Source organism: Sebastes fasciatus, chromosome 9, assembly GCF_043250625.1.
Source record: "Sebastes fasciatus isolate fSebFas1 chromosome 9, fSebFas1.pri, whole genome shotgun sequence".
NCBI lineage: Eukaryota > Metazoa > Chordata > Actinopteri > Perciformes > Sebastidae > Sebastes > Sebastes fasciatus.
In genome coordinates, this window is record NC_133803.1 from 8,925,361 (window position 1) to 8,941,828 (window position 16,468).

The 16,468-nt window shown below is 43.7% G+C and overlaps 1 protein-coding gene across 2 annotated transcripts in view; it reads left to right on the forward strand.

Annotated features, from left to right (window-relative positions):
* Nucleotides 1–16,468, forward strand: part of LOC141773786 (zinc finger matrin-type protein 4) — a 60,868-nt gene that overhangs the window by 18,259 nt on the left and 26,141 nt on the right. For both annotated transcript variants that reach the window (XM_074645837.1, XM_074645838.1), the window contains 2 exons: nucleotides 3,878–3,970; nucleotides 13,297–13,474. In XM_074645837.1, coding sequence (XP_074501938.1) covers nucleotides 3,878–3,970; nucleotides 13,297–13,474 — 271 coding nt within the window. The remainder of the gene's footprint in view (nucleotides 1–3,877; nucleotides 3,971–13,296; nucleotides 13,475–16,468) is intronic.

A 16,468-nucleotide genomic window follows, 5' to 3' on the forward strand; every position in this document is an offset into this window, starting at 1 on the left:
TCTCCGCTCACACAGGAATGTTCGCACAAAACAAAAACAAAAATGTTGCTGCGATCACTGCGTTGACGAGCAGATTCCTGCACTGTACACACTTCATAAGGCATCAGCCTTATTTGTACCAATTTGTTCTAAGCAGTGCTCATCCATTATACATAGACTTAATGCAGCATGGTAATGCTAGTCAGTTGCACACAAACAAACAAACACACACACTTTTTTGTTTTAATGTAGTCTACCTCTCAGCAGACTCTCTAAGAGTAATTTAATGAATGGCCATTCAATAATCAGCCTTCTGCATTATTTAACCAGGATGTATTTGTGTGTGCATGTGTGTGAGCACATACGCGCGTGCGCTTGCGTGCATGCACTGCATTAAGGTTTTCCTTGATTACAAGACACAATTGGGATTAACAAGCATACTAATGAGGGCTAGACCCTTATCGGGAGAGAGTTAAGCAAGGACGACGACATTGTGCATTTGTCTGCACGCGAGTGTACCGACCACATTCAATTGAAAGTTATCTTTGTCTGCCTCTCGACACGAGTCTGACAGGAACACACAGCCTTGAGTTGTGCGGGGAAATGGGCGAGCTGAGTCAGTGCATTTCCTCAGTGTCGCCCTTTACAAAAAAAGTCTCTGTAGAGGTCAGTAGATCAAGAAGACAAAGCAAGAAATCATCTGAAGGCAGGGAGTTTTTGCGTGTTAGTTTCAAGGATTCAAGGATAGAAGGCAAGGAAAGGCACATTTCAAACACAGGGTAACTGTTTTACGTAAGACGCAGAGGCAACAACAACAACAACAGGAGTACTATCATGGGGGATGAATTATTGAGGAGTCCAGGGTTCAGGAGTTCTTCTCTACTTCAGACTATGACAGTAATGCACCTGAAGCTCTTCAATAACTGCCAAAAAAACAACAGAAGAATGGCTTGTGCACTTCAGCGCTTTAGTTACAACGAATAACAGTTAGTAATTCCAGCTAGCTAGCAACGACTATCCATAAACTGACTGACACATAGATGGACTACGAGTAAGACAAAAGTTTGAGTCTTGCTCATGTTGCTGCCTCACCTTTACACATCAATCCTCTCACCTTTAGATTATTCAATGGTCAAACTGTTCAGGGATCAGATAAAAACGCTGCATCAAACTCGTCATTTGAACCCCTGACCCCCATAGACAGTCAATGCACACCACTGTAACGAAATAGTGCAGTTCTTGGTGTTAAGGATGTGAATCTGTGTGTGAGTGAGATACATTCTGCATGTGCATTCTACACAAACACGCAATGATGACGCAACATTTCATGATGACATTTTTTTATTATTATTTGTCCTCTGCCCTGCATGTCTGACTCCTCCGACTTGATTTGACACTAAAAACCAAGGAAGATGAGACAGAGAGACATGCACAGTCCATTAGAGGAGGGTGTGCATCGAGGGTCACTGCAGGGTAACCATGGTGACACAAGGTCCCGCTTTTAGCCCATATCCCAGAGCCATCAACTCCATGACCATTTATTTATACACCTATAAACACAAGGATACACTCAGCCACACAAACACACACTCGCACAAGCACTGACAAAATGCATTAAAGTAGTCTGACAAGTGAGGAGGCATGTGAGGTAGCGAGAGAGACGGGGGGCGGGGGTTTCATGTCCCGAGGGCAGACGATCCAATCTAAGCGCTGGAGCAGCAAGTACAGTGTCTTGTCAGAGTCTCCCATTTGCTTTCTTTGTGTCCTGTTCGGCCATGATATACACTTTAACTTACAAGTACATTTTCTTCTACAAAGCTTAACTCCGCCAATCACATGATCCACATGATTGGTGGAAACAGTAAAGTGATTCCCTCACAGGGACTTCTAGTTCTGGGTAAAGCCATCTTAAGACATTCGACACATTTGATCCAAAGTTTAACATTTTTCACCCTTGATTAACCCCAATCTTGACTTGTATCCCTGCATTCTGCCGTACAATAATATGTATTTGATTGCATGTGTGGCAGTAAAGATACGGCGTAAACACTTGCTTCTGGAAAATTGCCCCAGCAGTGGAATTCATAGATAATAATAGTTGTTATATGGGAGAGTGAAGGTCACAGAGCTTGCCAATAAAAGGATAATGTATAGCGCAAGATAGCTGTGTCAACCTTGTACACAAACACAAAGAGCTGTCTAAAACACGTACACATACACTAATCTTTACCCGGCAGTATGGCCAGTGATTTTCAATGTTCTGCATTAAAGTGAAAGTTAGCAGCTTCAAGGACGGCTCACTGTCCTTTCATAGAAACACTACTTTACTGTATAGTTCTGCCCATTACAGATTACAGAGTTACAGAGGCAGACAAGAACACCCACAGACGGGTTGGTTGAAAATACAACAATAACAAATGACTCAGCAGCACGAACACACATCAACAGTTCAGATATGCACTTGAACCATCTTCTCACCCATAGCTTTGAATATGATGCAGACTCATTTCAGTCTATATATTAATATCTATAATTCTATTATATTCTATCATTGATTCCACAAAAATAGTTTTTTAGAGGCACTTGAATATCATGGTTTCAATTTTACTGTAATTTGTGTAGAGCTGAGTATTGGCAAGAATCTGGCAACACGATTTGTATCATGATACAGGGGTTATGATTAGGGCTGTCAAAGTTAACACATTAATGCAAATTTATTTTAACGCCACAAGTTTCTTTAACGCATTAACGCAATCAAGGTTGTAGCGGGCTCAGTTTTAAATCTACAGTGAAGCGACTGGCATCTATGAAACTAGAAAACCTAAGGAATCCGTTGGTACAAGCCATGTCATACTAGCTTGTTGCGAAGGAGGTTAAATAACGCTCCAATCATGCGCAAAATTTTGGCAAGGAAATACTGTCATGGCCATTTTCAAAGGGGTTTCTTGACCTCTGACCTCAAGATACTGTATGTGAATGAAAATGGGTCCTATGGGTACCCACGAGTCTCCCCTTTACAGACATGCCCACTACCATGTTGATAAGAGTATTAAATACCTGACAAATCTCCATTTAAAGTACATCTTGAACAGATTAAAAAATGTGTGATTAATTTGCAAATAATCGCAACTAATCATGGACAATTGTGCAATTAATCATGATTAAATATTTTAATCGATTGACAGCCCTAGTTACAATTCAATATATTGCGATATTTGCAATACTGTAAGCAAGGCGATATATATTGCGATTTTTTAAATCAAATTTTTGGAAAACTGTCATAGTATAAAGAATACACCGCCATATGCATAAAATCTGAGTAAAAAAAGTTAACTTTTTTATTCAATCAGAACATTAAGATCTGCATTTGCATGTATCACAGTCCCTGTAACATCCAACATCACAGCACTGCTTTGAGAAGGCTCATACACTGAGGAGGCAAATCTCTTTGCAAATAAAATAAAATATTGACTGAGTTCATCTTTGCATATAAACTATTAATTAAAAATCAATACAGTGTTTTTAAGAATCTATACAGTATCACAAAACATAATATTGCGATACTCAATATTTTCTTACATGCCTAAATTTGAGCCTTACAAATTATTGCCTCACTTCCTTTGGCACATGTAACTCCGAACCACTTCCGCTTTCCCAACATCTTACTAAGGGGTTCCCAGAAAGCTGAGGTTGGCACAGGCCATTAGTCAACAAGCCGGGGGCAAAATGTCTGCTAGCATCATCAGCTGAAACAGAGATAAAAGCTTGGAGGGAGTAGTCAAGGTGGAGTGACAGTTATTGATTTTTGTTTTTCCTACTTGGCTCTCTTGATAAAATAAAACTCAGTTCACTGCTGACACTCTTTCTCTCTCTCTCTCTCTTTCTGTCTTTCTCTCAGAGCAAGAAACATGCCAACAAGGTGCGCCTGTTCTACATGCTTCACCCTGAAGACGGAGGACCACCTTCCAAGAGACTGCGGCCAGATAACCCAGTATGCTCCCACTGAGTGTGTGTTTCTGTGTCTGTGTTGCATAACATATTGTTTGAGATTTTCTCACCTCAAATTTATATTTTCTAACTTAATTCAGACTTTCAAGCTTTTAAGATTCATTAATGAACTAAATGACTCACAGATGTACCTGTTTAGATAGTGTAATCGCAAACTGAAGTAACTGAAGACAACTATTTGCATGCTGAACTGTGTGGAGCATGTTTTCATGTATGTAGATGACCTTAGTTGACTTTCCTCAGTCTAATCCTTTCCTGGGCCTGGCCACATTCAGGCTTGTCCACTGCAGCCAAATGGGAATATTTGTTTGATCTGCTGGGCAGTTGTGGGCTATAATTCTCTCAAGAGAGGCTATGCCTTAGCTGTGGTGTTTCTGGCAAGATTTAGTGGAGGCAGACGCCACCAAGCAGCTCTATATCAGACTATTGCAGGCTATGGCTAGGGAGACCAGTGCTTTACCGATGTTTGTGTGTCTGTCTGTCTGTCTGCGGGTGTTGTAGGTGGGCCATTGTGTCTGTATATTTCTAGGGCCCTGTTCTGCATTTGTGGCGAATGCTGAGGCTGCATTTGCGTCCGAGGTGAATTGTTGGGCTTCGAACGTGAAGTGCAACGGCTATTTAGAGGGTCTTTGTGTGTGTTTATGAAAAAGGATTGTGAACGTAATAGACTATTGTGAAGGGGGAGCTTTACTATAGTACGTTGTGTGCCCCATTTATCCGGCAAGCCTACAAGTCCCACATGGCATAATACACATACACACACAGAATACATACAGTACACACTTTGAGGACACAGCTGGTGGAAAAATAAAGCTTATCAAACTAACTGACAAATCTAGCTGTGCCAGAGAGAGAGAGAGAGAGAGAGGAGGAGGAGAAAGGAGGGGAAGAGGTGGAGCGTCTCCAAAAACAGCATAGTGCCACAGCCAAGACCCTGAGCCGGAGAGCAGGGCCAATTATCTCTGTACGGCAATGACCCCTCTGTCCTCCACTGACAGGAAAAGAGGACATTCATAATAAAAACTAAGAAATTAAAAATGGTTGCAACTTGATGAATGAGCAATGCAAAGTTTAAAACCCTGAAAATTACTGTTTGCGGCTGCAAGAAAACATCTTCAAAGGGAAACAGATTAAAGTTATTTCAGATTCCAACTCTCAGTTAAATCCAGCAAGGCTAAAGCATAAAGACACATTCGGTTTATCTGTTTGAAATATCAGGAGCCATCTGTTTTGGTCACGTCATTGCAGACCAAAAACAAGCAAGCGGCAGAGTGTTGATCGATTGATGTTCTTTGCTCTGTTTTACTAATCGGAAATTCCTTGTGTCCATGGATGGGTTTTTTTTTCCTCAGAGTCGAGCTCGTCCACATTCCCAGGGCGTTGAATAGTGAGGCGATGTCACGGCCGTCCTTTGGTATGAAATGCTCCGGGCGTTCCATTAATTACAATGTAAACCAGCGGCAACAGTAAACGATTCAAGAAAGTGCGCCGGGAGTGTGGTGACGTAGTTTTAAGAGCGAAAAAGACACACACTGGGCGGGTGGGAGGGGGGTGAATAGGTCCAGCAAGCAAGGCTTTCATCCAGGAGACCGCTGTTTGTGTTCCGTGCGTCACGTTACAATCAGCTGTTCGTTCATGTCCCGTGTTCGCAACATTCAGTGTCATTTTCACCAAACAAACGTAGTAGTTTTAAGCCCAACTGTGTAGTTCTTTCCTGAACCTAGATGTAGTGGTTTTGACGCCTTATCCTAAAGTAACGCCAAGGGTAATACAGTGCTTTTGATGCTGAAAATAAAGCGACGCCAAGGGACGGCGGTATGTGATGAGCTGGTTATGACAACGTGTTGCACAGTCACATGTAGCGTGCGCCTCAGGGCTCCATTCTCTCACCATTTCCTTTATCCATATTTATCTAAACTCGCTTTACATAATCAGCCAGAACCGCTCTCGGAAGAGAACGCCATTACCCTTTTTTATCCACAGCAATGAGATCAGTCCTGAATAGTAAAACATTAAGGGCCAGGTTATGCTCAAAAAGAACTAGCTCGTATGACTCACATGGTGTGACAAGCCGGTCGTCAAAGAGAGGAGAGAGATAATTGCTTAAATGTTCGAATAACGCTAAATATTTAGACAGTCTCTCCTGGAAGGCATTTATAGAGTTGTCACTTTTGTACACATGAAAAATAGCTGTGTAAAGAATAAAAAAAGGAGAGCTTGAGAGAGAAGTTCAAACCTGTTTACTATCTCACCGCCGCACGCCTGGACAATGGCTGTGTGAAGTGGGTGTGAAAGTTGGATTGTCGGCGTCGGAAAGTTACAGAAATTGGCGGACACAGCCCTCCCTAACTCCCGACAACGGAGAGTTGTGGGGGAAAGTGGGTTTTTCGAAGCTGTTCAGAATCATTTCATACTCTAAAAGTCTTGAAATGGGCACGTATTATGTTTTTTACTCAACCAGTTTCTTAACACAAGCTAGATGTAAAAAAGGTGATGCACGTGCACCACACTGCAGACACACAGGCATGTCAAGGGCACATGGGTTTTACAAACACACTCACACGTACTGTACTGTAGAAATATACACACCTGCGCCTCCATCTGTCTCCCTAAGTGAATAAGACGTGACTCAGCCCCTCCTGGCTTTCACCTCATATGGGACACTGAATACACACCAACAGATCGTGTGCACGCACAAGTACACACTCGCGTCATCTGCCGTACTGTGAGCGCCACAGCTAGCAATTTGTTCATAACCTTTCACGCGGAGATGTGACATTGATTATCTGACAATGCTGGAAAAACTGATATAAGATGAACGCTTCTCCAGAGATGAAATTCTCGCCAAACTATTTGGAATAAACTTCTTTCATCTCTTTCATCTTATTTTTCTCCCAGGGGAAGTTTGGCAAATCTTTTTCTCTGCACTTCATCTTAGTGTTTTTGCCCCTCTGTTCCCGTACTGATGGACATGGTGCAGTCCAATGGGAACAGCAGAAAAGGATTTTTCCGCAGAGTGAATGAAATGCCAGCGTCTACCCAGTGTAAAAATGCCATGCCTTGAGGGTTGTGTTGTTTGTGTGTAGGTGAAAGTGTTTGTCATAGAACAAAGATAGAGAAAGTAGGTCGTAAAGGTGCTCCCAGATGAAAGGGGAGGGGACTTTATCCCTTTTTCTCCCCTATTCTCCAACCTTCTCTCTCTCTGGCAGTTTTCAACCTGCGCAAAGGGCAAGAGATAACAAAACGCTTCTTTTTTTTTCTCGCCTTTTATTCTCCTCTAATGCTATATTTGCACTGTCGGTCCTTTCAATTTACACTTTCAACGCTTCTTCAAACTCCAAAGGAGAGCGTCTGTTTCCCTGTGCTGCTCCATGTGTATATTTAGCAATGTTTCCCACAGCGCCTCGACACTGAGCAGGGGGAGAACTAAGGAGGAGCGGAGAGAAAGCAAAACAGAAGGAGAGGAAGATTAACACAGCTAATTAGGAGTCTATTGTTAGGTGCATGAGCAGGATGAAGCCACCCAAACACAAAATATTCTGCGATACAGGCTCACTGTCTGTGATAAACAGGCATACATGCAGCGTGTGCGCGCACAAACAGAAGCACACTCTCGACAATTAGGTCGCATGCAAATCAGTCACAACAGATGTGCGAGGTGCGACAGGTAGAGACAGCGAGGGGCAAAATACAGAGATGAATATTGAAATGAGTGAACGCAGGAATCTAGAAATCAAAAATGAAGAAACGGAAAGGTTGATGACTTCCAGCGGAGACAGACGATGGAGGAAAACAGTGAGTCAGAGATGCTGTTTATTGTTTTAAGTGGTTCAGTAGAGTGGCAGCTGTAATGAGCTGACAATTATTCATATGTCAGTCACCCACACATACTTGTTTAAAACTTTCCCCGCACTGTCACTAAATCCCTCGTGTAACATCTGCCATTGAGCGACGGGACTTGTGTTGCCGCCTTCTTTCAAGGAGATGCTTCTTTGTGTTTCAGTTCCATCTCTGTCGACTGATCCTTTTTACTTTACAGTGTGTTTTGACAGGTGAGACCACTGCAGGCTGCCACAGAGAATCATCTCAGCCTCATTGTCCTAAGTCAAAATCCACAAAAAAAAGCATTCAGTTGTGGGACATTGGCTCACTACGGTTGATTTTCCTCATCCTGGTACAAGAAGATTTGGGTAGAACAAGATCTCAGCAGCGCTGCCCATGGGAGGGAAGAAGTAGACGAAGTAGGCGATGGGGGGGAGTGGAGGGAAAGAACAATAGGATGAATAGTGGAGGAGACAAGAGGAAGAGCAGAAAGTACATATTAGAGAGGAGGTGGAACAGGACAAGGAGAGATGGTAATGAGGAAGCAGGGGAGATGTAGGTGAGAGAGATGGATGGAGTGAGGGGGAGGGGGACTTTCTTTCAGAGGACAGGAGAGGAGACCTGTCCTCATGGGCGCTAACTAGGGGTGGGAAAAAAATCGATTCACCTTTGTGTCGCAATTCTTTTTTTTTTACGATTTTGAAATAGATTTTTTTAATGCCGGAATCAAACTTCATTTGAGTCTATGCGGAGGGAAAAGGAAGTTACCGCTTTTATTGTTGCAGTCTGAGTAACGTGCCGTCATATCAGTTCCGTATCCATCAACCAAAACAAACCACAGCTGGCCGCAACGAGGAAGTACAAAGCAGCGGAGGGTCCGCGTGGATACGACTTGAACCCTCACATATTAAATCCAAAGTGGTAAACACTACACATACAGTGAAGTATGGAAACACTTTGCCAGGAAAAGCAGAGCTAAACATCACGGCTAAAGCTGCATGCTAACTCTGTCATGGACAGGAAACGTTATCCTATTGCGGTAGCGTGCGGTCAAGCCGGCCGTCACTCGCATCTCTGTGGTCAAATCGGCCGACGCTACAACTGTAGAGCACCCATGTACTGACATTTATGTTAAATGCATTTAAACGGAGCCGACCATGGATGTATAAAGAGAACGGAGCTGACGGGAGAGCTATCGACGGACTTGGCAAAGATAGTGGAAGTATACATTTGTGACTACGTTCGGTTTTTAAAATAAGGTGTTAACAAAAGGAACTGTATATACTGGACAAAATGCATATATGGAAGTAAGATTGATGGATTATAATCACCAGAAGTATAAATGACAAGAAAGACAATGACTGATATATTTGACTGCAGGACATTTCTGACAATGTACATGCTGAAAATCAAACATTTGAATGTATTAATTTAGATATTTTCCAAAGTAAAAGTCCCTAGAAGTGTATGATTCAACATTTTGTCATAGTCTAGTGTTAAAAAAGTTATCAATAATCACAATAAATTGTAATATCAAATCGCAATACATATGGAATTGGCACCCAAGTGTCGTGTATCGTCCCAGCCCTGGCGTTAACCATTTCTCCCATGCCATGAGACAATCATGAAATAAATATAGATAAGCTGTTTTTAGTACTTCATATACAAACACACTCACACCCAAACAAATGTGCCCATACTTTCTCTTCCTTTGGCAACATGAGACAATGCTTCACGCGCTAATAAAGCACAACGAAATGAATTTGTACCAACTGAGAAGGAGAAGTGAATTGAGTTGCTGGTGGAAATGGAGGAGGTGGGGTACGGGACAGTTCAGAGCAAGTCTTTAACATGATCACAGCGGGGACAGACACGGGGGAGGAGAAGAGGCGAGGCGGTGGAGGAGGAGGAGGAGAGGGGGTGGCGAGGGCCTGCCAATACAGATAAATATTTCATCCCACAACACAGAGAGAGTCACTGAGACTGGTGCCCAGAGGGGGAGGGAGGATGCAGGGAGGGAGAGAGAGAGAGAGAAAAAGGCTGAGTGAAGGCGAGGCAAAAAGACAAAAAGCTAGAGAAGAAGAGAGCGAGAGAGAAAAAAAATAGAGAGAAGAAAAGAGAAAGAGAGAGATGGGACAGCTGAGGGACAAAGCTATGCCTCGGAGGTAAAGGTGTCCTTAACTCTCACATCCACTGTCCGTGATGCTAACCAGGGCTGACACGAGACACACACACACACACACACACATTCACACACAGCCCACACCCACACACTTAGATATGGTGTCCCAGACACTTTTCTATTATTGTCCTCTATCTCGCCGAGACTGAGGTTTCTCTCCGTCGACTCGACTTGACACCTGGACTAGAGAGAGCGCTGGTGTGAAAAGAAAGAAAGAAACAAACACATAGAGAGAGAGAGTTCAGAAGAGGCAGACAGACTTAAAGAGAAATAAAGCCTGGATGAACAGACAGTGAGAGGGTGGAGGTTCAATATGAGCAGCGAGATGAAATAAGAAAGTGTAGAACTTAAAAGATTGCACTGAAAGCGTGAAATATTGCTTCACTTTGAAGACATACAGGACTTTTTTATTTATTTTTTTACTTTAAGCCGTCCCTGTTTTAATTCACATATTTAAGTGTGTGGGCTGCCGAACATCACACCCATATGTGATTGTTTACAACAAGATCTCATTCCAACACCATGGATATTAATATGCTGCTCCTCTGGCAAGGCTGCCCACAAGATTTTGGAGCCTGGCTGCATGGATTTACTTCAGTTCAGCCGCGAGAGCATTAGTGAGGTCAGGGGCTGATGTTGGATGATACAGTAAGGTCTGGCTCACAGTCTGACCTGATGCATCCCAAAGGTGTTGTTGGATGGGGTTGAGGTCAGGTCTTTGTGCAAGTTCTTTCTATACAAACTGAGAAAAGCATGTCTTTCTAAAAAGCTTGCTTTATGCATGGAACCAGGAAAGAGCCTTCCTCAAACTGTTGCTACAAAGTTGAAAAACACACAACTATGTATTATTGTATGCTGTTTTTATTGTATAGCATTTTGATTTCCTTTAACTGGAACTACAAGGAGATTGGCCCAAACCATGAAAAACACCAACACACACTTATAGTGTCTATATGACCCCCTTTACATCTTGCATTACAAGGCATATCGTATCCAGATTGTATCTGTACAGTATATGATTTAACATGCTGACATTTACACTTGGTGTTAATATGTCTCCCCAGTGTCCACATTGATATTCAATGATTTCCTCACATCTGTCCTATGGTTTGGCTGCCTGGTCCCAGACCAACCAGTCTCTAGTAAAATCCATAGTGTGTCTTTACAACAGGGCTCTGAAAATCTTGGACAAAAAGTAAAATAAGGAACCATCATTGACGCATTTTGAGTAAATACAAGATGTTAAGTTTTACGAACTTTATTGATTTCCATTATGTAAAGCTTGTGTTTAAATGTTTGAATGGACTTGCTCCTCTACCTTTCTGTAAATACATCATGAGACTACAGAGCTGTAGCAGATCCACCAGAGCAGCTTCAAGTGGCAATTGTGAAGTTCCATTCTGCAAAACAGCTTTTGCTCAGACAGCTTTTTCTGTGAAAGGAGCGAAGTCTTGGGAACTCGTAACCTGATCACTTGAAATTTGCTGCAAACTTTACCACTTTTAAGAGAGCAACCAAATCCTGTTTAATTCAGCGACAAACCTGTACTCGTGTCTAATTTTGAAATGTGCGCTTTATTGTATTTATTTATTTTTCCTGTTCTCAGTTCTGTTTCAATCTCTTATTTTCACAAAAAGCCCTTCTGGGGACAGGTGTTGCAAATTAGCATCCGCTATAAGCACTATGATAATTGCATCAGATAGACGTTTTTAAGTTGTCTATGTACATTGCATATGTCCCTATCAAATAAACCATGAAATGAAATGAAACGATTGAGATCCGATTGAGATCCGATTGAGATCCGATTGAGATCCGATTGAGATCCGATCGCTCTGTCTGAAAGGGCTGAGAGGAAGGCTGCATTACGCACAGGACTGCTGCTGGGCTCTGCCAGAGAGGTGGTGCGTAATGTGCGAACACATTAGCCTCAAAACGGCACTGGGGAAGAGGGCCAGTATGTCTACACTCGCACACAGAGAGGAGGAGACGAAGAGGAGACGCTGAGCACAGACAAAGCGATGATCTCTATGGTCACGGCGGTGCAGTGACTGGATGAGTGCACTGCAGGTTGAGCCCGGCGGAAGCTTTGAATATTCGCTGTTGATTACTACCGAAGCTCCAGAGCCCAAAAAATGGCGATCGGGACAACACTAGCATTACGCACTTTCGTCCACATAATTATTGTATGTGGATTGAAAACGCAACTGCATTTACGCTGGTGTTCAATGTGGTCACAATGTGTCCCTGAACACCTCCGGAGGTGGTTTGGCCGCTTGGATCACAATCAGTCCTCAATGCATTTTGGGTGCATTTACACCTGAACTTTCATGTGGTTAAGCACTATCCGATCACCCAAAACACATTTTAATGCCAGGTGTAAAGAGGGTCTCACTCTTCAAGCAGATCTTTGATATTCCCTTGCTCCGTTTCGTTCAACGCAGTTTTTGTTAGTAGTTTTGTGTTGTAGTTTTTCACATTCAAGAGCTTCTGTAGGGTTATTTCTCAGATTCTCTGAGTTATTAAACATGTGTGCCTGTTAAGGACAAGGTTTTTTTAGGCAAGTGCCATGATTCCATCAATCATTACTGGTAATTTCGGATGATTTAAAAAAAAATGACTGGATTGGTGTCATTATTCCTGACATGCAGCCTACAGTATATTTTAGTTTTTCCTTGAGTTTAGTTAGTGTTTCTATAACGATGGGCAAAAACAAACAAAGAGAATCTAGAGAGAAGGAGGAATATTGCTTGAATTCGTGTGTGTGTGTGTGCGTGTGTGTGTTCTTGCGTATTTGCATGGGTATTTGTGTTTGTACATTTGTGTCAATCAGGCGGTTGGTCTTTTTGTTTGTGTTCCCTCCCTCCCACGGGGAGCAACTCCCCCTCATCATTAGTAATGAACCAGCAGCGGTGAAAGGGCCAAGCCACAGTCTCAGCCCAGAGAGACAGATGAATATTTGATCAGCCTTCTCTTTGCTTTTGCGCGTGTGTGTGTGTGTGTGTGTGTGTGTGTGTGTGTGTGTGTGTGTGTGTGTGTGTGTTTGTGCGTGTGTGTGTGTGTGAGAAACAGACAAAGCCCACGAGGTCAGTGCAGAGTGTACAACTTTCCATTTCTCATCTTCTCTCCTTTTCTCACCTTCACCTCTCTCTGCCTCTCTTTTCACATCATGCCTTTCTCCCCCACCACTCTCTTTTCCTTTTCACCTCCCTCACCCTTTCCTCACCCGTGGTCCATTTTTGTCTCATAACACCTCTCTCCCTCTCCACCACTCTCGTTTACCATCTCCCCCTCCTCTCCTCCTGCAGGACTGTGCAGAGACGGAGGTGGACAGGAACAAGTGCTGTACCTTGTGTAATATGTTCTTCACCTCCGCCATTGTGGCCCAGTCGCACTACCAGGGCAAAACCCATGCCAAGAGAGTCCGCCTGGTGCTGGGGGAGCCGCCCAGCATACCCACAGCCATGACCAGCCCTACAAACACAGGTATCTCTCACCTCCTACCTGTCTCGCTCATAGCAACAGGATCAAACTCACTCTAACAGTACTACATCTAGAGCTGCAATGCTTTCATCTTGATCACAGCAGGTATACAGCAGCAAAAGAACTTGAAGGAGTGACTGAGTGCCAGTTGAGTTTTGGGAAAACAAAGAGAATAGACTATCAGTGCCAGTTAGTCTTTGTCTGTCTGTCTTCAAGTCAAACATGAAAGTGAAACTTGACACATCTAATCTTTAAAACATCCAAATATAAACTGGTGCTTTGCTGATCGATCAAGCCTTTCAGTCCTAGCTGATCAATACCTCTATTGGATTCCAATCATGGTGTTTGCACACAGCGCCTGTCCTCCCTCAAGACCCAAGGCAAATAACTTGGTCGGAAAACACACCCTCACCTCTGCTCGCACATGTCCGTGTAATCCAGACATCTAGTATTTACAACATGTGTCGCTGGACTGCGAATCGTTTTTAGTTCAAAGCGTATATTTTTATCGGAAGTGGATTCGGAAAGCGTTAGTCATGCTTCAGTCAAAACGTCTAGCCTGGATATCAGAGGGAAACGTCTGCTAACATGCCAGACGCCAAACAAGTAAAACTTTGAAGGTGAAGCGCACAGGCAGCCTTTCATTTATAAAGGTCTTACAATTAGTAAAAAAACACATCCCCTTTACAAATCGAGGCATCCGCAAATTAATATTTTTGCTCATGATTGTTTAAGATTAGCTTTTTTTTTTTTTTTTTTAAGTGTCAGCGCTTGTGAGTCGTCTCCAGGGGAGCTTTACATAATGTGATTCAAATTGGATTCAAAGTGAAAATTCACACAGCTATATGCACGCAATCGCTACAAAATGTGAGTGTTATAATCTAGCCCCTGAGTGACTTTTGCTAAACTTTGGCCTACTTTTTGGGAAAAGTGTCACTTCTGCGCAGCCGTTGCCGTGGAGTTTCCGTGGGTTTTTGTGACAGTGGAACCTGGAGGAAAAGAAACAAGAGAACGAGAGCAAGAAAAGAGAGGAAGAGTGACCTGGGAGAGATGAAGAGGATTTCAGGAGAGATTAAAGTCAAAAGGAGCCTTCATGATCGCTCTGAGATGAGCGCTCCTACACGAGACGCACAGCCAAGTTGACAGGCTTGTGCGCACAGAAACGCACACATGCAAGATGACTGATGCATGCAGATTCATACTAGATATTCAAATACATCTAAGGACACATGGATGCTAACATACATACAGAAACACACTCAAACACAAACCAGAGTGAGGAGCGAGAAAGCAAGGGCCATGTGTGTTGGAGAAGCCCTTGAGAGGTGGAGAGCAGAGACTGTACCTGTGTTCCCCCTCCTTTCACACATCACACCACACACTCCAAACCACCTCCTCCTCCTCCTCCTCCTCCTCCTCCTCCTCCTCCTCCTCCTCCTGTACACACACACACACACACACACTATCACGCACACTCTCTGTGCCCCACTCCATGAAAAACACTTACTTCTGCTCCAGTGTGCAGAGATCACAGTCATGGGAAACGAAAGGGTGGGAAAACATGGAGGGATGGAGAGGGAAAATACACCCGAGGATCTCTCTCCCTGTTGCTGCCGCTCAGCACGTGTGCTGTACCACAGAGCTGTCACAGCTCAGGAGCTTCACTCATGCACGGGCACACACAAGCACACAGGAAGGCTGCACCAGAGAATTTAGGACGGCCTCGTCTTTGAGATTAATAGCAGAAAAACGACAGTAAAAGAGTTACAGGGTTGTAAGCGAGATGATGGTGCGGCGGCGAACACAAGCGAAGGGAATGTGAGTGGGTGTGGTTGGTGAGATGAGCGGAGACACAGCCATAGATACAGTAACTATGTGAACAGAGCCCGAAGACACATCAAGGTATGAGCAACCAATCAGCGTGCAGGGCTAGAGTCAAGTCAACACAGGCGCCGCACACACAAAAAAAAATTATACATAAGCTAACACACCTCACACTCACTGACCTCGCAGGTCAACACTTCACGCATACTCTTCATTTGTTAGCAGTGAGCTGATGGTTGTTGTGAAAGAAGTGGTATGACTCATTCGGGCTTAAAAGCATGTGTGAGCGGGCTTTTATCCATGATATAAAATGTTGAAACATGCTGTATTGTGGCTGTGTAGTCACAGTCGCTAGAACTCTAGAGTCATTGACACATTGTACATGGCGAATCGGCACATTTGGACGAGCCATCTGGCATTATGAGCTTTCTCACACAATTTGGCTGTGGACCTAACACCCCCTCACTGTGATCAAATAAACAGTTTGAGCAGGGATGATGTCTTTGGTACACGTACTGTACCTTATACACACACAAGCTGCCTATTCTGGAGCTTCATTCATGCACACACACACACACACACACACACACACACACATACATACAAGCCTTCACACATTTGCTCAAGCGTGGATTATACATTCAATCCGCCACCCAAACACCCACATGCACACACAGACGCACGTATGCAGCCGCACGCACATACGCAGTCTTCGCTGCGTGAGCCACAACCGCGTCCTGTGGACAAGTCAGTGCCTGTTGGCTATTAATGGGCAATCACCATGGTAACCAGTGTCGTGTCACGAGTAGCAGGTCACCTGGAAGTCTGCCTTTTTTTTTTCATCCCCCAACAGGGAGGAGAGAAGAGAAGAGAAGAGAGGAGAAGAGAAGAGAGGAGAGGAGAAGAGAAGAGAAGAGAAGAGAGGAGAGGAGAGGAGAGGAGAGGAGAGGAGAGGAGAGGAGAGGAGAGGAGAGGAGAGGAGAGGAGAGGAGAGGAGAGGAGAGGAGAGGAGAGGAGAGGAGAGGAGAGGAGAGGAGAGGATGTAGGAGCGGAGAGGAGAGGAGGATGTAGGTTAAAACAAAAAGATGAAGCTGTAAGATTCAGACGTTCAGTAGAAAGCCCTTGCAGACTGGTCCCTGGGGTGCTGATGGCTCCCTCCCGACCGCCGTCTAT